Source organism: Leptodactylus fuscus, chromosome 4 (genome assembly GCF_031893055.1).
Source record: "Leptodactylus fuscus isolate aLepFus1 chromosome 4, aLepFus1.hap2, whole genome shotgun sequence".
Taxonomy (NCBI): Eukaryota; Metazoa; Chordata; class Amphibia; order Anura; family Leptodactylidae; genus Leptodactylus; species Leptodactylus fuscus.
Window position 1 is genome coordinate 194,829,251 of NC_134268.1, and position 21,869 is coordinate 194,851,119.

Consider the following 21,869-nt stretch of genomic DNA (forward strand, 5'->3'; position numbering starts at 1 on the left):
GTTGTGAGGGGGTGGATTTTGAGGTGGATTCTGCGCTAAAATCCGCCCCCTCTTGCCCCATGTGAACTAGCCCTTAGGGGTCAGAAACCTTTACCCATGGGTTTCACTATAGGTGGCCTACTCAGGGGACATTACCTGTAAGTCTCCCTATACCGACTGAAAGCTTTTAGGATTTCTCCTTGTAGCTATACAGTGACAGATTTTCAGTTTCGGGCACTTGAAGAGGGGACACATGGCCGCCTGCTATACTTGGGTTCCGATTTCTACTTGGAGAGCAACTGGCCATAATTTATCTTGAATGCCTTGCACACGGCTATTAATCTGTATTATTGCTGGGGCTTGTGCCAGCCTGAGTGTGTCTGTTAGGTCGGAGCTGCCAAGTTTCGGCCTCGGTGCACTCTCTCATGTTTATTTAAGAATAATGGAATCAATACAATTCTTCTGATTCCCTTCATTGCCCTCAATACTTTGAGAGAAACAAACCATTCCGACTCCTGCTGGGAGCGATTTAGAGTCTAACTTTTCAAGTGTTTTTTTTTTTTTTTTTTTTTTTTTTCAGGCACTGTTCACACTCCGATTCAGTTTGCATTTGATAAGGAGAATTTCCTGGATGGAAACAAATGCTTTTCTTTTTTGAATTTTTTTATTTTTTTCCGAGGATTTCAATGGGTAACCATTATGATTTGTATATTTCTACCTGTTGATTTACCTCAAGAAAAGTTTTGTGGAAATCAATGAGACCATTAAAGGGAACCTGTGGGAACCTTTGGGACACTAAACCCCACAAGCCGTTATGGTTTGGGGGTTTAGTTTCCCAAATTGCCCTATTGTAAGCCGTATGTGCCTGCATTCAAAATAACAAAAGCTTTATACTTGCTCTGACACTGTACTCCTTGTGCCGGCGCAGTTTTTCAGTGAAATTAAAGGAATACACCTTGGCTTCAGTGGGCATGCCCCGTACTTCCGGGACTTATTCTGTGAGCCGGGGTGTACGTCCTCGGCTTCACTGAAGAACGACGTATTTGCTGGGAGCACCAGAGGTGAATCTATAGAGTTTCATTGGACTCTTTCCTACCGTAGGTAAGGCTAGGTTCACAATCTGCGGTCGATGACTGTTCGGGTATTCTTTCCCCTATATGCGAAGAGAAACAGACCCGAAACCCGGCGGACCCCATAGACTGCAGGTTACCACTTTTTAAATGGATTGTATTATTATTATTATTTTTTTTTTTTGGGTCCCCAAGTGAACTTGAAGAATGGAATCCCCAACGCGTAAGTACACAGTCCATCACATTAATGTGACCACCTGTCAAAATCCAGAATAACCCCCTTTGGCAGAGCGGACCGCTGCGAGACGTGCAGGAAGAGAGGGGATTTTGTGATGATGATCACTGAGATGTTGAGCCATGCCGACTCCAGTGCCTTGTCCAGCTGCGCTAGGTTTACGCGGTTGAGCATTCATGGCGTGAACAACTCGATCGAGGTGGTCCCACAGATTCTCAATTGGGTTCAAGTCCGGGGAATTTGCTGGCCAAGGGAGTACGGTAAACTCATCCTGGTGCTCCTCAAACCACGCACGTACACTGCGAGCTTTATGACGCGTCGCATTGTCCAGCTGGTAGATGCCATCATCCTGAGGAAAAACAATTCACATGTAGGGATGAACATGGTCCGCAAGGATAGATGCATACTTGTGTTGATCCATCGTGCCTTCCACAATGATGAGTGCACCCAGATGGCTGATGACACGTGCCTTCTGCAATTGGTTATTTAACACTGAGGTCAAAATTAGGCGGCGGTCACATTAATATGACTTGACTGTGTATAAAGGGGCTGTTTTTTTTTTTGTTTTTTTTTTTTTTTTTTTTTAAATCATAAATGTGGGCCTTGATGACTTTAAGACAGGGTGATTTGGGATGGAACGCTAATGCCGTGGTTACCTGCACACCCCATAGACTATAATGGGGGTCCACCGGGTGTCAGTTGTGTTTCTGCCATTTTTATAGTGGAAGCAACGCAGAGAAAAATCTTCCATCTCCAACTGACGCTCCAACACAGATATGACTGTAGCCTTGCCTGAATTTTGCTGATGTTATAGACAGACCTATGTGCCTATACCTTGTGCCATTTCCTAATGTGTCTGTATTCTGCTAGTAAAGCTGAGAAGTGCGGTGTTAATGGGAAACATGTCACATAAATATTATTAGCACTTGTCACTGGTGACGGTGCTGAGAATGACACCCGGTTCCTGTACAGACTCGTCTCCTCTATGTATGTTATATAGGGACTCCAAGACTTAGCAACAGTTCTGGTCATTCTGTGTTGGCAAGTGCACACAGGGCGCAGTGTTTGTTTCTGATGGTAGCGCATTCACCAGTGCAGAATGAACACAGCGGGCACCTTCTAAACTATTCCAGCCCTTGTGTATGTTCAGCTAAACCCTGTGACTGGCTGCCAGTGACGCCAGCATTCAGCTCTCTGTATACAGTGACTGCCTGCCAGAGGTATATGACACACCGGAGGGGCTCTAGGGGTGGAACAGTTCAGGTAAAACTCAAACCTGTTGTGTCGACTGCTCTATAGATCATACTGATCATATTTTCTGTGTAGAACCTATGTATTCTGGCACACAGCCCGGCTCATAGTGCTTTGTAGTGCAGCACTTAATATGGATGTGTATGAGTGTGTGTATGTTTATACATAGACTTATAGATGGATATATAGGTATGTGTGTATGGATATTATACATGGAGCTCCGTTTAACTTGACTGGCCAGAGTCCAGGAGAGGTGAGTAACACAGTTTTATATGTTTGGGGTTACATTCTGGGGTCTATTTGAACCAAGAATCTAATAGTGGTTTCGGGTTGGCAGTTTTAGGTCTGAACAAAACTGTTGGGCAAAACTTGTGAGAAGAATTTTATGAGGCTTGCCCAACAATTACTCATACTGGTAAAGGGAGAGGGGTGTGAACTAAATAATCACTATTAATCATAACTAAGATAAAACCCCTAATTAATTGCCGTTGCTATATGAGGCAATAAACCCACACCAATCTCACTTGCTGTTGATCAGGTCCTTAAAGGGGTCTCCTGTTGATGTCCCTATTTGGAGGCCATGATAGACAGGGGTCCACAAAATGCAGAGGACCCTTTAATTTTGAATCCTTGGATGCTTGCCAATGCTTTGTGCGGCATGCACTAGTTGAATGCACATGCAGTGTTTGTGCAATGACATTATATACCTTTTAGACAATAGCTACTCGTGATCTGAAAGTCCATGGGCAGTCACCCTGAAAATGCAGTCAAGTCCTCAGATAGCATGTTACAGTGCAGCAGAACAGGGAAATGATATCAGGTGTAAGCCTGTGTTCACATTTGCATTGGAGACTCCCCTTCTCAGATTTTGCCAAAAATGTGGAACAATATAATGTAGCATGCTGTGCTTTCCCTTGGCCAGCGTCCGATCCCATGGGCTGTATGTCTTGCGGTGCACCCAGTAGTCAGGACACTTACATATGTGTAGACTTGCAGGAATCTCCAGCCGGTGTTCATCCGCTTGTAGTAGCAGCTGGTAGATGTTATGTCACAGAGGCCGCTAAGGCAACACCGTCTCGTGTCTTGGATGGCTGTACCGATTGGCTAATTGGCGTTTCCGTATCTCCGAGGGCTCTAGTAAATTCTGTGTATGTTTTGCATAATCTGATTTTAATCTGAATCTCATTTAGTTAATCCTCCTTGACATCACATGACTATCTGCTGTAGCCGTATGCTTTATGCTGGGGTGTGCTACATCATTAGCTGTTGCTGGTTACAGAGATGATCTTTGCTTTTCTACGTAAAATTGTATGGGGAAAAACATAGGAAGCAAATATTCGTATGGTGTTGTCAGCAGTAGCTATTGGGCTTTGTTCACACATGCGCTAATCATTTTTGTTGCTGTGCTGCATTTTGAGCAGTAGAACAATGAAAACCCAGGAACTGTTGTAGTGATTTCATTACGGACCAGACCAGTGGACCAGGTACTCTATGCAATAACAGGGTCCATAATTTTGCTTACCATTGTTGACCAGATTTGGGAGAGAAGCTCAAAGACCCGCTTCGGGGAGTCCCCAAGCGAACTCCTAAAATGGAAACCCGAACGCAGATGTGAACTGGGCCTTAATTGTGCCCCATTTTTTTCTAGCCTGTCCAATCTGCTTGGGGCTGGAATATTTGCTGCCTTGTCCACTATTACGTGACCATTGCATCAAATCGCTGCCCGCAGTCACATGGCTATGCCATAAATGTCCCATAAAAACGCATTGTGTTGAATTGCAGTGTGTTTTTTGACATGTTCTGTGAACAACATTATAAAATATTCACAAAGAGTAATAATCGTGCGCCAGAATCTGGGCTGCTACAGTCGGAGATGGCTGGATGTGGCTCGCGGGTCGTACTATGCCCAGGTCTGTTCTAAGAGGAATAGCCGAGTTCTAAGAAAGGATTATTTCCCGGAAATAGAATTATTTACTGAAGCAGACCGGACAGGTCCTCCACACATGAGCATGGATTTGACCCTCTTATAGTGTGTCCTTGATACTACGAGTATGTTATATTATATGTTATATATATGTTATATTATATTATATCGTAGATTCATACTAGCGTCACCGTCCTGTTGGTCTTGTCCACTGGAGAACCAGAACAACAGATAGTCAGGTTGCAGTAATAGCAGTTACACACGGACCCCATTGACTGTATTGGGGGTCTGTCTGGTGACCATCATTTTAAAACCGAATATGGCACAGGAAAAAATTCCTTTCCTTTGGCCAATATCAGTCGGACATTGGGATGGAAACTTCGCGCGGATGTGAACTTCGCCTTATCATCGTACACATTCCTTATATCCTTACATTTGTTAATGACTGATTTTTATTTGTAGTATTTTATTTGTGTTTTTGGTCTCTTCCCTTTTTAAAATGTTGCTGTAAAAACCTTTTCCTCTTTTATTTCCCCCCAGTTTTTCTTCCATCCTGCTGGGAACCACAAATTGAGAAGGGATGCCCACCGAAAGTGGAAGCTGGGCGGCCGCGCGGCAGACCAAGCAGAAGCGCAAGTCCAACAGTCTGACTCTAAAGCGGACAAATAGCTCAGAGCAGGAGCGGCCCAGTCTCCATAGGGACATGCTGGAGGGACAGGTGAGCCTCTTGTACCTTGTACGCAAACCAGATGGAATGAATCACATCTCACAATGGTGTATTCTGTCTGGGGAGAAAAAAATGTCATGTCAGTTTCTGTCTTTTGTCTTGTTTTTCTATGGAGTCTGTGGAGGTTTCATGAATTTTGTGAATGACTCACCTCCTTTTATGCCTGAACAGTTCTCCGAGCAGGGATGGATAATCGTATTACTGATATTGTCGGTGTAGACAGGCGTGTGCGCTCTAGAATCTCAGTGGCTACAAAGTAGTAGGAATGATGCAAATAATCCGGCCAGTGATGGAACACGATCACATCTACTTCTGTATTATCGTCTCAAGGATGTGTGCTCGTACAATAGGTTCATGTTATGGCATCCCATCTACTATGGATTAAATAGATGGCAAAGTATAAAGCTCGGTGTGCTCCAGCTCTATGTGTAACCGCTATTATCATGTGGTTATGGGAAAAATAAGGAAAATTGCAGAGTCTGGAGCTGCTGTAGACCTGTATGCAGGTTATAAGCTGCCGTACATGACGTCCCCTTACTGCGCTATGAACGGCTGTACACCATCATCCCCTATACTGTACATTGAGCTGTACATTTTGCTTTGTGGTGGCTGTGAATTGCCTTAGGCCATCATCTTCCTCCTACACTGTGCCCCATGAGCTACAGCAGAGGATCTTCCCCTGTGTTATGCTATGAGGTGGTATATAAGACCTCCCCCTACACTGTGCTATGAGCTGCAGTAGACTGTATAGGAATACTATAGTGTATTATGAGCTGCTGTATATGATCTTCCCCTACAATGTACTGTATGTTATTGGAGATGATCTTTCCCTACAATGTATTGTGAGCCGCTGTAGGACTACCTTTCCCCTACAATGTATTGTGTAAGTTGTTGTAGATGATCTTCCCTCTATTCATAGCTGTGCCCATTCACACAAGTGTAGCTGTTTTCATTGTATTGCAAAAAATGGAGCTGGATCTATTCAGTGTATATTTGTGGCACAGACTCACCCATGCAAGTCTTTTGCGAATCCGTGATTATGGATGACATATGGATGTAGTGCCGATTTTTTTTTAATTTTTTTTGGATAGGTCCTTTTTTTGCAGACAGTAAGTATTAAATCTGCATTATATGACTATACATCCTTACATCTCGTGCCCATGACTGTGTATTGTCAGTTTGCTGGTCGTGTTTTTCGCGGCCCACTGACCCATTCATTTCTCTGGCCCCTTACAGCTGTGTGTTTTGACAGGGGCTGTTAGGCTGGGGCAATACTCGGTACAGGTCCTATTCCTGTCTGTTTCGCAGCCCAGGCCCCCTGAGAGCATTATTTAATCTGTAAAACCCTTTTAAATAAGCAAAAATGGACGTTCACTTCCGTCCGTCCTTGCAAAGGAACAGGTGTGAGTCCGACAATACACTGATGCCGTTTACCTACCTCTTACATGCTGGTTAAGGCTGCTTGCTTTTTCTAGCTAGGGTACACATCTAGACTTACAAGAATCAAGGTCCTGACTTATCCCTTTCATTGCCTTTTTTTTTTTGCCTCCATGTGATATGCGCAATAACTTAATCAACTCAGAAATCCCAGATTTGACCGCAATGATCAAAGGCTTGAACTTTCTGACATGACAGCTGTTCCTTTTCGCTAAACCTGCTGCTCTTTTTAATTTTCTTTCTGCGGTGCATGTAGGTCTTTTACAGCAAGTCCATGATCAGTTCTTGGCCTCCTTGACTGGAGTATTTCGTGTACATGTAATCTTTTAACCTCTTTGTTGACCGATCATCAGCTAATGACTTGCCCTAAGTACGTACAAGTATTTGGAGAAAAAGCAGCAGTTTCCTCGGCTGCATTGCTGAAATTTCCTCCATGGTGTTGGGATCAGAGTATAGTTTCAGGAATCTTCAGGTCTTTTTTTTTTTATTTTGTTGAGAAAATAAAAATAATATAAATTAAAATAATAAAAATAAATAATAATAATAAAATATATGTGTATATGTATAAAGTGTGTGTGTGTGTGTGTATATATATATATATATATATATATATATATATATATATATATATATATACACACACACACTCTCACCGGCCACTTTATTAGGTACACCTGTCCAACTGCTCGTTAACACTTAATTTCTAATCAGCCAATCACATGGCGGCAACTCAGTGCATTTAGGCATGTAGACATGGTCAAGACAATCTCCTGCAGTTCAAACCGAGCATCAGTATGGGGAAGAAAGGTGATTTGAGTGCCTTTGAACGTGGCATGGTTGTTGGTGCCAGAAGGGCTGGTCTGAGTATTTCAGAAACTGCTGATCTACTGAGATTTTCACGCACAACCATCTCTAGGGTTTACAGAGAATGGTCCGAAAAAGAAAAAACATCCAGTGAGTGGCAGTTCTGTGGGCGGAAATGCGTTGTTGATGCCAGAGGTCAGAGGAGAATGGCCAGACTGGTTCGAGCTGATAGAAAGGCAACAGTGACTCAAATAGCCACCCGTTACAACCAAGGTAGCCAGAAGAGCATCTCTGAACGCACAGTACGTCGAACTTTGAGGCAGATGGGCTACAGCAGCAGAAGACCACACCGGGTGCCACTCCTTTCAGCTAAGAACAGGAAACTGAGGCTACAATTTGCACAAGCTCATCGAAATTGGACAATTGAAGATTGGAAAAACGTTGCCTGGTCTGATGAGTCTCGATTTCTGCTGCGACATTCGGATGGTAGGGTCAGAATTTGGCGTCAACAACATGAAAGCATGGATCCATCCTGCCTTGTATCAACTGTTCAGGCTGGTGGTGGTGGTGTCATGGTGTGGGAAATATTTTCTTGGCACTCTTTGGGCCCCTTGGTACCAATTGAGCATCGTTGCAACGCCAAAGCCTACCTGAGTATTGTTGCTGACCATGTCCATCCCTTTATGACCACAATGTACCCAACATCTGATGGCTACTTTCAGCAGGATAATGCAATGCCATGTCATAAAGCTGGAATCATCTCAGACTGGTTTCTTGAACATGACAATGAGTTCACTGTACTCCAATGGCCTCCACAGTCACCAGATCTCAATCCAATAGAGCATCTTTGGGATGTGGTGGAACGGGAGATTCGCATCATGGATGTGCAGCCGACAAATCTGCGGCAACTGTGTGATGCCAACATGGACCAAAATCTCTGAGGAATGCTTCCAGCACCTTGTTGTATCTATGCCACGAAGAATTGAGGCAGTTCTGAAGGCAAAAGGGGGTCCAACCCTGTGTGTGTGTGTGTGTGTGTGTGTGTGTATGTGTGTATATATATATATATATATATATATATATATATATATATATATATATATATATATATATATATATTTACACACACACTACAGATCAAAAGTTTGGACACAGCCTCTCATTCAAAGAGTTTTCTGTATTTTCATGACTATGATAATTGTAGATTCACACTGAAGGCATCAAAACTATGAAATAACACATGTGGAATTATATACTTAACAAAAAAGTGTGAAACAACTGAAAATCTGTCTTATATTCTAGGTTCTACAAAGTAGCCACCTTTTGCTTTGATTCCTGCTTTGCACACTCTTGGCATTCTCTTGATGAGCTCCATGAGGTAGTCACCGGAAATGGTTTTCACTTCACAGGTGTGCCCTGTCAAGTTTAATAAGAGGGATTTCTTGCCTTATAAATGGGGTTGGGACCATCAGTTGTGTTGTGCAGAAGTCAGGTTGGATACACAGCGGATAGTCCTACTGAATAGACTGTTAGAATTTGTATTATGGCAAGAAAAAAGCAGCTAAGTAAAGAAAAACAAGTGGCCATCATTACTTTAAGAAATGAAGGTCAGTCAGTCTGGAAAATTGGGAAAACTTTGAAAGTGTCCCCAAGTGCAGTTGCAAAAACCATCAAGCGCTACAAAGAAACTGGCTCACATGAGGACCGCCCCAGGAAAGGAAGACCAAGAGTCACCTCTGCTGCGGAGGATAAGTTCATCCGAGTCACCAACCTCAGAAATCGTGGCTTAACAGCAGCTCAGATTAGAGACCAGGTCAATGTCACACAGAGTTCTAGCAGCAGACACATCTCTACAACAACTGATGAGACTTTGCAGGCCTTCATGGTAAAATAGCTGCTAGAAAACCACTGCTAAGGACCGGCAACAAGCAGAAGAGACTTGTTTGGACTAAAGAACACAAAGAATGGACATTAGACCAGTGGAAATCTGTGCTTTGGTCTGAGGAGTCCAAATTTGAGATCTTTGGTTCCAACTACTGTGTCTTTGTGCGACGCAGAAAAGGTGAACGGATGGACTCTACATGTCTGGTTTCCACCATGAAGGAGGTGTGATGGTGTGGGGGTGCTCTGCTGGTGACACTGTTGGGGATTTATTCAAAATTGAAGGCATACTGACCCAGCATGGCTACCACAGCATCTTGCAACGGCATGCTATTCCATCCGGTTTGCGTTTAGTTGGACATCATTAATTTTTCAACAGGGCAATGACCTCAAACACACCTCTAGGCTGTGTAAGGGTCATTTGAGCAAGGAGGAGAGTGATGGGGTGCTACGCAGGATGACCTGGCCTCCACAGTCACCAGACCTGAACCCAATCGAGATGGTTTGGGGTGAGCTGGACCACAGAGTGAAGTAAAAGGGCCAACAAGTGCTAAGCATCTCCTTCAAGACTGTTGGAAGACCATTTCAGGTGACTACCTCTTGAAGCTCATCAAGTGTATGCAAAGCAGGAATCAAAGCAAAAGGTGGATACTTTGAAGAACCTAGAATATAAGACAGATTTTCAGTTGTTTCACACTTTTTCGTTAAAGGGGCTCTATCACTGGGAAAAGTCATTTTTATCTAAACACATCCTTGCATAGGCTTTAGAAATGCCACTTCACACCTACCTTTAGTATGTAAATTGCCTCAGTGGTTTCTGAATAAGTCCGTTTTTATTAATATGCTAATGAGCCTCCAGCCAGCACAGGAAGTTCCCAGCAGCCTCCTCTCTTCTATTATCTCCTATGTGTGTGTGCAAACAGGAAGCTGAGTCATCATCATCATCAGCCTCCCATAGGAAACAACAGGAGAGGAGTGCACGATGTATCGTGCACCAGTCTAATTAGCATATGAATAAAAACTGACTTATTCAGAAACCACTGAGGCAATCTATATACTAAAGGTAGGTGTGGAATAGCCTTTCTAAAGGCTATGCAAAGGTGTGATTTGTTAAAAATGACTTTTCCCAGTGATAGAGCCCCTTTCAGTAAATAATTCCACATGTGTTAATTCATAGTTTTGATGCCTTCAGTGTGAATCTACAACTTTTATAGTCATGAAAATAGAGAAAACTCATTGAATGAGAAGGTGTGGCCAAACTTTTGGTCTGTACTGTGTGTGTGTGTGTGTGTGTGTGTGTGTGTGTATTATCCTTACTATTTATAAATGTGAAAGTATGTGTGTTCAACAAACATAGTTCCTAGGCAGGATTGAACGATAGGATACTTTTCGTCACAATCGCAGACATACGTTTTTGCCAGGACCCCCACAAAACCTCAACTCATACCACCAGCTCTGCAATCCCACACTATTTTTAGCATAGCAAGCCACAAACTCCCTATTGCCCTCCTAACCCCATGCAGGGAAGGAGGCCGAGACCGGGTCAGGGGGTGGGTGCAAAGGGGTCAGGAGGGGGGAAGGGGGGTTGAAAAGGGGACACAATGACACCTAGACGGGCAAACAGATTTGGCTGGATTGCGCACATACCTTGGGTCTCGGATTAAACGACAGGCTACATGGAATTCCTGTACACCACCGCAATTCACTCCCGTGACTGGTGCTTTTCACTTTTGAATTCGCTGCAGGACCTGGGACGCTGTAGGACCTGGGATGACGTCGTCCCAGCCCCATCAGCAGCTCACCTTTATGGGTGCCGCTTCTCTATGTGGGCACAGCTATCGGCCGGCCGGCATCCACAAGAACATGGCGGCTCTCAGAGGTCCAGAGCGTCCTGAACCAGCGCCCGTACTCTGGGGCAGCGAGAAGTGCGTACGCTGCCCGGCTGTCTTGGCTTACCACAGGACCGCAGTGCTCTGCCACGGCCGGACAGGGGGTCGCCTGCGCCGCGGTCTGGAATGCCGGTTCGGCCTGCTGTCCCGTGGCGGCTGCGGCCTCTGGACTCTGTTTGTCCGTCGGGGATGTCGCCGATGTCTGCTCAGGGCTATCTACAGTGTCATTCGGCCACAGGAGAAGGGTTGTGACGACAGGAGACTTAGGGGACTTTGAGAAGGGAGAGGGGTGGGGTGTTGGGAGTGAGGAGGTTACCGGTCCAGTGGGGGACGTGGGAATGGGGGGGCCTGGGCAGGTAAACCCTGGGGCCCCTGGAAGGGGGACGGGGGACAGGGCCGCCACAGCGCCCACAGATGGAATGGGGGCACATGGCTTGCCTTGGGAGGGGGGCCCTCATAGGCACCCCTGTAACATCGGTGCATGGGGAGCCCGGGGTTTGGTGAGGCCGTGGGCACAGGTTGGTTGGGGGAAAGGTGACACAGGGTCTGGGGGTGGGGGGGGGGGGGGGAGAAAAGGGTCACTGGGTAGGTAAGACAGGGAAGGGGGCATGGGGTGGTGGGAAAAAGGGGGCACGGGGTAGGTAACACGGGGGAAGGGGGCATGGGGTTGGGGGGTGAAGGGGACACGGGGCTAGGGGGGAAAAGGCGCACGGGGTAGGAGAAAGAAGCGAGCACATGAGGGAGTGGGTAGGAAAAAACGGGGTTGGCGGGCGCCAGGGGGGAGATGAGGAAAACGGAGCCGCTGTGGACACAAGGCAAAGGAAGAAGCCTGCGCGGCGCTACAGGTGGGTCGCGCAGGGGGTCAGGGTTCCGCGGACGAAGTCGCAGGTACTGCTAGTGTATCTATATTTATATATAGTATAGTGTAGTATGTGTTACTGAAAAGAATATTATGAATGTACTTGGGCAGCAAAACACTTTGAACCCCCTACTCAGTTCCTTTCTGACTGGCAAGTCTTGACTTCTGGATCCCCAATGATCTTGAGAATGAAGGGGCCAAAAAAAAACCCTGCAGGGTGATGACAAAAATTTCTTCCGGCCTCCAAGAGGCATTTGGCATAAAACTCTGGTTCAACCTTTCTTTACCAAAAATCCAATACCAGTAACCTATTGATTTGAAATAATTTATTGAAAAATGAAATACTCTTTACCAATTAGAACGTGTTCTGTTGATCGAAAGGGAGATCAAACGCATCACAATCCTTTTACTACTGATACTTTTCCTTGAAAGGAAGGTATAGAGACTTTTTTCTTAAGTGGCTCTTCCTTCCCACTCCCCTGGCAGTGAATTTCTGGCCCTCATCGTGAAATATTTCTTCCTTTGTCGGTGGTAAGGTTCCTGGCATGTGTGTGGGTGCCCCCCGGTCTCATACATATAATTAGTTTGTCTTATTGCTAAATACAGGACATACTTCATTGTCTCTCCACAATGGCTGGCTATTGTTGTACGTGTTATGTGTCTATTATTGTAAGTAGAACATAAGCGAGCGCAGGATTTGCTTTACCCATTACATTATAATAAAGTTTATGAGCTAATTTTGCTGCCTTCCTGTGACGTCTGTTCTTTATAGTAGTGACTGTATATAGCTGCTTCATGTGGAATACAAAAACCCAGGAGACCAAGCCCAGTAATCTGTCTCTGCATGCACGCCTGCAGAATTTGCTATCTGGATCCTGGATTCACATTACATGTATCCTTATGGCCCTTGCAGAGGTCCACATGCTATGTCAGTGTACTATCCGTGTATTTCCCTGGGCCCAAACAGATCAGAGTGCTGACTGAGAGTCTGCACTCTCAGAAGAGAGAGTGCGAAAACCACTCTCTAGGAGAGCGAAAACCACGGACGGCACACGGATGTATTTTGTTTGTCGTCCAGAACAGTTACCTAGCTACCCACAAGGTGTTTTTGCTTCAGTGTGTCATCCATGTTTGCAAATATCCAAATACGGATGACACACTGAAGCAATACTGTCCGGTTTTGCATGCATACAGTACGGATGCTGAAGACACCCTAAAGACACATGACTTGCAAAAACTGAACGCTGAGGGGGCGTTCACACTTGTGCCCATGTAATTCCGCCAGGTTTCTGTCCTCAGCCCCAGCAAAACTGGACAGGGGACAGCTTCTCCGCGGTCCGCCTTAAAACCCTTTCATTTGATTAGGTATTTAAAGGTAACCGCCAGTGTCCGCCCGCAGCCTCTCCACCTGTTTTTTTTTTTTTTTTTTGGCCAGATACAAAGCCAGATGTGCAGGAGTTTGTGTGTCTCCCCCCCCCCCCCCCCCCCCCCCCACTTTCCCCATGGAGAGGCTGCAGGAGGACACCGGCGGTTTGCTTTTAAAAACCATTGAAATGGATGTTTTTGTTTTAATTCAAGAAAATGAATGGGTTTAAAACGGACCAGGAAGCCGTCCCCCTATGCAATTTCTCCGTGGAATAGTGCGTAGACCTGACAGGCGGATACAGGCGCGAGTGTGAACGCCCCCTTAGCAGTCATTTAAACTGGGGATACAGTCTTGACTTTAAAATAAGATCAAAGCCATGCCTGTAGCCCCAGTAGATCCCAAGATGTCAATAGTTGAAGTGGGACTACATAAACTTACAGCTTTCACTTCAGCCGTTGTGCAGGGCAACACATGTAATTGTTGGGAAATATCATGGGTAGAATAACACCCTCCCCCCATCATCAGAGAGCATATTTTCCATTTACCTCTTTAGATGCTGCAGTCATAATAGTGTGTATATATATATATATATATATATATATATATATATATATATATATATATATATATATATATATTATACACACACACGCAAAAGTAAAATAGGGTTCATAAATCTGCAGCCCCGTACAACTGGAGATTGGTAAGGAGCCATAACATGGCCATGTGCGTGAGACCTAAGAACAGCAATGAACGCTTTCTTCCTGTGTTTTATATACTCAGGAAAAATGCTTTCCTGAGCGACATCTGAGTTTTATATCGTTTTACTATAATCCAGCAGCTTTCAGGTCATTAGGTCCTTTGATGCCAAATGAACAGAATTTTGCTGGCTGGGTTGAGATGAGGACAAAACAGAGATGGAAATGTATAAAGCATTATAAAAAAAAAATCCTCATTTTAGTACAAATGAAAATGAATTCTGCATCCATATTAGAAAAGAGTTCTATACGCCACAAGAACATCCCTGACCTGCCCAGCCATGGTCTCCACACCCCGAAAGTTTCCTGAGGCACCAAGAGGTTATGGGCAGAGTTGGGAGTCCAGTGAGGGATCCTATCAGTTTTTACATTGATCTTGCAGTTAACGGGTGGCCATCCGATGGCATGTTTTTGGGGAATACCAACAGGACATTTTGGGAGAGTGGTCAAGAATGACTTTAAGGGAGTCCACAACCATAGATTCTTTTCTAACCCACTTAAAGGCTGTTATAGAGAAGGGATGGACACACCATTAGCGCAACCTGTCCGGTACATAAGGGGCCCAGCAGATAAAGGGCCCGGCAGATAAGGGGCCCACGGCCAATTTAAATAATTCTTACTATATTGGAGCTATTTGTCTATAAATTTCATTGCTAACAATTACTAATACGTAGGGGGACATAAGGGTGGTTCTCTATTATAATATATGGAATAACAACGGGTCCCTCTACGCTATTTCTACACAAGATCCCTTTATACTGTGTGTCCACTGTTGTAGGGTCCATTAGTGACGTAGTGAACATATACTTTTTATTTTGCCAAATATACACGCAAAAAAAAAAAAAAAAAAAAAAGAACCTGTAAGAGAAGAGAGGAGACAGCGCGACCCTCAAGTCGAGTATCAAAAATCCACCAAAGAAAGTAAGTAAAATAAGATTCCTTAAGTAACCCCTTTAACAGGTACATATGCTCTTGTTCAGGGACCTTACAGACATAGGTTCTTAAAGGGGTTTTCCCATGTCATCCTTTCAGCCAGGCTGTATGCAGGGTCTGCTTCTCACTTCCTGTATTTCTCTCCCTCCCTCCTGCTGAACAGGACATAGAACACTTCTGCAGGTCAGAAAATCTGCAGATTTTTGTACAGAACAGACTCTGTGTTATCTGTGTGTTTACATAGAGAGATAACAGACTCAGATTTATCAGATAATTTCAGTTATCTGAACAGATTGCCCTGCCGGCAAGAGCAGTGAGTGAGTGACGTCACTTGTCCTATAGATCCGTTGTTCGAGCAACGCAGTATAAACAATTTGGGGGCAATAAATACACAATTCACATAGCAGGCAAACAAAGCAGAATTTCTAAAGCAATATATTTAGGAAAAGGCTTCAATTTACGTAAGCTACCAGTATAGAAAGGATCCTTGAGATGGGACAACCCTTTTAAACATACTTTACAAAATAATTTCTAGAAATCATAATGAACCTAGAGGCTATTCGCCAGATGTCTCCGTAAAGGTCTGATCTAATCAGATGAAACCTTTCTACAACAAATCATGTAAGAATTACATTAGCAAAAGCAATAGTCATCCCTGCACAGCCTCTGCCTCCTTACACTTACAGAAGATACAGATCTCAGAACTAGAAGTAAATAATCAGTAGCGAGCGAAAATAAAAACCCACCAAAAATGGACATAAAAGGAAGTGAAGAAACCTGAACGTGGTGTAAACACAGAGAGCTATAAAACCTGAGCACACAAATCAACTCAACATACACAAAGGATCGCAGAGAGCCATTTAACAAAGCAGGGTATCTTGTTCCAAGTTTGTTCCGACCATGCCGCTGCCTTTTCCTGTTCTGTAAAGGTCAAGTGACGCTTTATGATCAACATTCGTTTCTAAAATTATATAAAAATAGAGCAAGACTCATTAGAAATGAAGAAAAATAATATCAGAAGCTCCATAAAGGTGCAACAGGTGCAACGCCATGATCGCGTTACACCCCCTCATAGGAACAAATTCACACATCCCGGAAAATCTCAGCATGAAATAATAGGAGTTTGTTTAGATTCCCACAGTTACAAGTAATGGGGGCGGCCGCTAGAACAATTGCATGGATAGGAGGAGAATTAAAGAGGTGAGAAATGATTTTTATATTTTTTTAAGCTAGCGGAAAATCCTTTTAACCCTCTAACAGTCACATTAGAATTGCAAAAACCCTCCCGAAACGTTTTTTTTTTTTTTTTTGTTATACAGATTACGAATTTCAAATCAATAATGCCGCCACATAACTCCAGTGCCTTATGTACCCTTTAACCCTCTAACGAAATTTTCTCTCTCTGCATTCTCATGTACATAACTGGATTAATTCTATTTCAATGTAGCTTTACAAGACCTTGGATTTTTTGGGCACATAGGACTTTACCAGTTTTTATTTGATGCAGTTTATCACGTAAAATAAATAACATACTAATGCATTTTAGAGGTGGTTATTCTGAAAACCGTACAAGGGTTGAACATAGTGTCAAAAGGCTAGAACGCGACGTTATTAGCATAATCCACAGTATAGGATAAGTTCACACGTAATTTTTGTGTCAAGATTTTGAGGCCGAAATCAATTTGAGCCGCTCCAGTCTTTTTTTCCAGGAGCCATTTCTTCCGGCTCCCGGAAAAAAGAAGCGAGGTTCTCCTTCTTCAGGCCAAGTCGGCCTGAAGACACTCCCTCCTCCGCACTAGCCCCATTCATTGGGCCTAATCCAGAGCAGAGTGTGCAGCTGGATGCCAGTGCAGTGCATCGGCTTTCAGTCTTGGCTACCCGGCTTTTGGACCGGAACTTGAGGCAGCCTCCGCCTCAGGTTCCGATCTAAAAAAACCCTCTGTGAACTTACCCTTAGAGTCCAGAAAGCCAGAATGGTAACAACAAGTCTGTAACCAATAACCAACAGAGACCAGACAAGATGGTGGAATCAATAGGGACATGGAGAGGGGAGTGTTAAAGAGAAGGGGGATAGGTAGAACAGAGTCAGAGGAGGGACAGATCATGATGTCCTGTTTATACCCAGAAGTCAACCCCCAGCCAATACAGGTCCCAGAGTCCCCAGATGGTCTGGAATTTGTCTGGTTGGGTTTGAAGAGAGGCCGTCCAATATTCCATTCAACGAATGTCGCACATTTTGGAGTCCAATTCTTGAGGGTGATGACATTTGATTCCATTGACTGGATATGAGAACTTTGTGGGGGGTGTTAAAGATGGAGAAAAAGCCTTGAGGAATGCTTACTTATGGGTGATATTAATAAGGAAGATAGTAGGGTCCAGTTTCCTTTCCAACAACCTTGCAGTTTGTAACGGGCCTCGGTCCATTGACTATTAAGGGCCAGTACCTGTTTGCAATTCGATATGGAGGTTTCTATGTTATATAGCTCCGTTGTGTGTTGGAATGGTTGTACCTTAGAAGAACTACTTCTAGGAGAGAGTAACCCCATAATCTGGCGGTATACAGGGTGCCTGCAGACTATGTGGCTTAGTATATCCTCAATGATGTCCACCGCTACCGTCCATAATGAATAGAACAAGCCCTGGTTTGTCAAATTGTTTTTACGTTATTGGATCTTAGATTATAGATATTTCGTTGCACATAAAAAATAAAACCTACTAAATTGTGCCTATGACAACCCGTCTGTATGATAGATGGTCATTTTCTTTTTGTATATTGTATTTACTGTCAGACTAACTGGATTATCAGGGGCTTTTGCGTTTAACTCCCAGACAGAAGCCACAACGATGAATTATTGTAAACTAGTCCTAGTCTTAGGTTAACACTGACTCAGACGAGACATCGATCGTCCTCTGCGCGGTGCAATTTACAGCAACATTAATGCATGTTGAAACACACGCCCCGCCGCTGAACATTCATGCACAAGCGGATATTGAATTTCTGTGGAGTTTGGGGGGTTGAAAGCTTTGGCTTGTTATAGATTTCGGATGAGAAGAGTTTGTATAGAGCAGTCTAGGATCTATAGGAATCATGCCGTACGCACATTATAGCAGTAAATATTATAGGCGTCGGATCAGTGTCTATTTTATATCCTGCAGCATCTGCTGACGTCATGCTTTGCCACTTGCGTGTGGCTCTTTCTTGTTTGTGCTGCTTATTATACCGCTGTTTGCGTTGTGTAATTGACATTGAGTATTTTTGGATACTTTAATTACACGACCTGGGAGACTGCTGGGAGTAAAAGTATTAAGTACACACATATACGTGAATAAATATTTGTATTCGTTATTGTGCTCCATGGAAGGATTGTTCACTTCTCACTTCTTCTCAGTGGTATTCAACTCTCTTCTCCAGAGGAAGAAAACCCTTTAAAAGGGATGCGGCACCAATTTTTAAAATTTTTATAATATTTGTGACGAAAGGTTGATTTGGGGTATAACAATCCATGGAGTCTCATCTTCCTCTTGTTTGGTGACAGCTGGACACGTATTGGGCAGCGATCTCCACAGTGGCCTCTTCTTCTCCCAGTAGGATGTAGAGTTTCCTCTTCTCGTCTGCAGATATGAAGTCTGGGATGTGGGCAGAGAGTCTTTGGTAGTAGACGGCCCTCACAGCTGAGTATTTGGTGCAGTGTAGCAGGAAGTGGGTCTCGTCTTCTAGGGCCCCCTGGTCACAGTGCTGGCACAGTCTGTTCTCCCGTGGCTTATACGTCTGCCTGTGTCGCCCCGTCTCCATCTCCAGGTTGTGAGTGCTCAGTCTGTACCGGCTCAGGGTCTGTCTGTGTTTGGGGTGGGATATTCTCTCCAGGTAGGTGGCCATGGTGTAGTCTCTTTGCAATGACTGGTACACAGTGAGTTTCTTGGAGTTATTTATTGCGCTTCTCCATTCCTCGATGTACCGCTCTTTGTCTCTCTCAATGACTCCTTTTATTTGAGCCTTGTTCAGGGCATGTTGGAGTTTTTGGCTTGGCATATGGCTGATGCTTGGTTGGGCGGTATCGGGTTTGCTCAGGGCTCTGTGGCTCAGCCAGGCTTGGTGGTGGTAACAGCCAGGACTGCTGCCGTGTATGTGAGTCCAGAATGATAGCGCCTAGAGATGAGCGAGTACTATTTGGATCAGCCGATCCGAACAGCACACACCATAGAAATGAATGGATGCACCTGGTACTTCCGCTTTGACGCCGGCCGGCCGCTTAAACCCCCGCGTGCCGGCTACGTCCGTTCATTTCTATGCGAGCGTGCTGTTCGGATCGGCTGATCCGAACAGTACTCGCTCATCTCTAATAGCGCCCTTTTCTGCATGGTGAGCCATAGGGGGAGTCTGCCTAGCTCTGCCTGGCATCCGTTGGATGTTGGAGGTGTTGCGGTGGACATGGAGGAGGTACTTGCAGAACTCTAGGTGAAAGGTCTCTGTTGGGCTGGAATCCCATTTTGACTGGTCTGGGTAGGTGGCTGGGCCCCAAACCTCGCTGCCATAAAGAAGGATCGGAGCAATGACTGCGTCAAATATCACTGGGTATGTAAGACATGGAAGGGGGCATGGGGTGGTGGGAAAAAGGGGGCACGGGGTAGGTAACACGGAAGGAGAAGGGGAAAAGGGCACGGGGTAGGAGAAATAAGCGAGCACATGAGGGAGTGGGTAGGAAAAAAGGGGGTTGGCGGGCGCCAGGGGGGAGATGAGGAAAAGGGAGCCTCTATGGACACAAGGCAAAGGAAGAAGCCTGCGCGGCGCTACAGGTGGGTCGCGCAGGAGGTCAGGATTCCGCAGACGAAGTCGCGGGTACTGCTAGTATATGTATATAATGTGTATGTATATAAAATACAGTCCTCCGATAATTGCTGTTAACAGCGAAAAGTAGTGACTGATAGAGAAAAACAGTGAGCAAGTGTTGTCCTCTAATAATAGGGAACAACGGTGAGTCAGTGCTGCAATTGTCTGATAGTGTATGTCAGTGAGGCTATTAAGAATGAAGGACCTGCAAGCTTCTTATGGCTAATACGGGTCATGTGATACGAAGGAAGGGTCTTAGTGTTGGAACCAGTTAGAATGCTAGGCCTCAGAGAGCTTAAACCTGTTCTAAAACTTTTGTAAGTGCCTGATTTATCTATGTGCCAAATTAGGTACATATTTATCCTGTTTGGCCGCGCATAAAGAACATGCAACAGAAATTCATTTTTTATTCATCCATCTATCTATCTATCTATCTATCTATCTATCTATCTATCTATCTATCTATCATGAGCTTCTCCTGTAAACTGTCAGGTTCTGACACAGCCTCAAGTGACAACATGCATTTGTCTGATACCCTTCAGTGACACCTCTCACCCAAAGGTTCTCATTGTAATATAAATTAAGATTTAAAAAAAAGTTAACATTTGATGTTAACTCCAGATGGAGACAATAATGGTTACCAATGCAATTGGGATTTTGCAAATGGTGTCAAGAATTGTCAGTCCTTCTGCTATTTGCAACTAGCCCAGACACACAGCCTCTTGAAGAAAAAAAAAAATCAGACTGGGTTGACATTGACAAATGTTGTTGGGTGTGTCTGACCCATCTATCTGCATCTTCAGGACACAGCTTCCTGCTCCACCAGTCAGGCTGCCTCTAGTACTTCTTGCAGCTTGGAGCAGGTCTGCTGCATCGGACCAGAGATCTGCATTCTACAGGGCTTGGTAAGTATTACTTTTTAAAATTTGTACTTTTGAACGGTGTGGGGGGCCACTGAGGATCACTGTGCTGTGTGTGGGGTCATTAAGTGAGCAGTATACTGTGTGGGGCCACTGGGAGAATTATTTTGTGATAAGGGGCACTAAGGGGGCATTCTACTGTGTGAAGGCTACTATAAGGATATTATATGGTGTAGAGGCCACTGGGGAGTATTATACTGTGTGTAGGCCACTGAGGAGCATTATACTGTGTGGAGGCCACTGGGGGGGAGCATTATACTGTGTGGAGGCCACTGGTGAGCATTATACTGTGTGGAGACCACTGGGGACCATTATACTGTGTGGAGACCACTGGGGAGCATTATACTGTGTGTAAGCCGCTGATGAGCATTATACTGTGTGGAGACCACTGGGGAGCATTATATTGTGTGTAAGCCACTGATGAGCATTATACTGTGTGAAGACCACTGGGGAGCATTACACAGTACTGTGTGGAGACCACTGGGGAGCATTATACTGTGTGGAGGCCACTGGTGAGCATTATACTTTGTGGAGACCACTGGGGAGCATTATACTGTGTGGAGACCACTGGGGAGCATTATACTGTGTGTAAGCCGCTGATGAGCATTATACTGTGTGGAGACCACTGGGGAGCATTATATTGTGTGTAAGCCACTGATGAGCATTATACTGTGTGGAGACCACTGGGGAACAATATACTGTCTGGAGACCACTGGGGAGCATTATACTGTGTGGAGACTACTGGTGAGCATTATACTGTGTGGAGACTACTGGTGAGAATTATACTGTGTGAAGACCACTGGGGAGCATTATACAGTACTGTCTGGAGACCACTGGGGAGCATTATACTGTCTGGAGACCACTGGGGAGCATTATACTGTCTGGAGACCACTGGGGAGCATTATACTGTGTGGAGGCCACTGGGGAGCATTATACTTTGTGGAGGCCACTGGGGAGCATTATACTGTCTGGAGACCACTGGGGAGCATTATACTGTGTGGAGACCAC

The 21,869-nt window shown here is 44.6% G+C and overlaps 1 protein-coding gene across 3 annotated transcripts in view; it reads left to right on the plus strand.

Annotated features, from left to right (window-relative positions):
- The window catches only part of WDR37 (WD repeat domain 37), a 126,333-nt gene that overhangs the window by 44,844 nt on the left and 59,620 nt on the right, over window positions 1-21,869 (plus strand). For all 3 annotated transcript variants that reach the window (XM_075271624.1, XM_075271622.1, XM_075271625.1), the window contains exon 3: window positions 5,000-5,177. In XM_075271624.1, coding sequence (XP_075127725.1) covers window positions 5,040-5,177 — 138 coding nt within the window. In that variant the 5' untranslated portion in view covers window positions 5,000-5,039. The remainder of the gene's footprint in view (window positions 1-4,999; window positions 5,178-21,869) is intronic.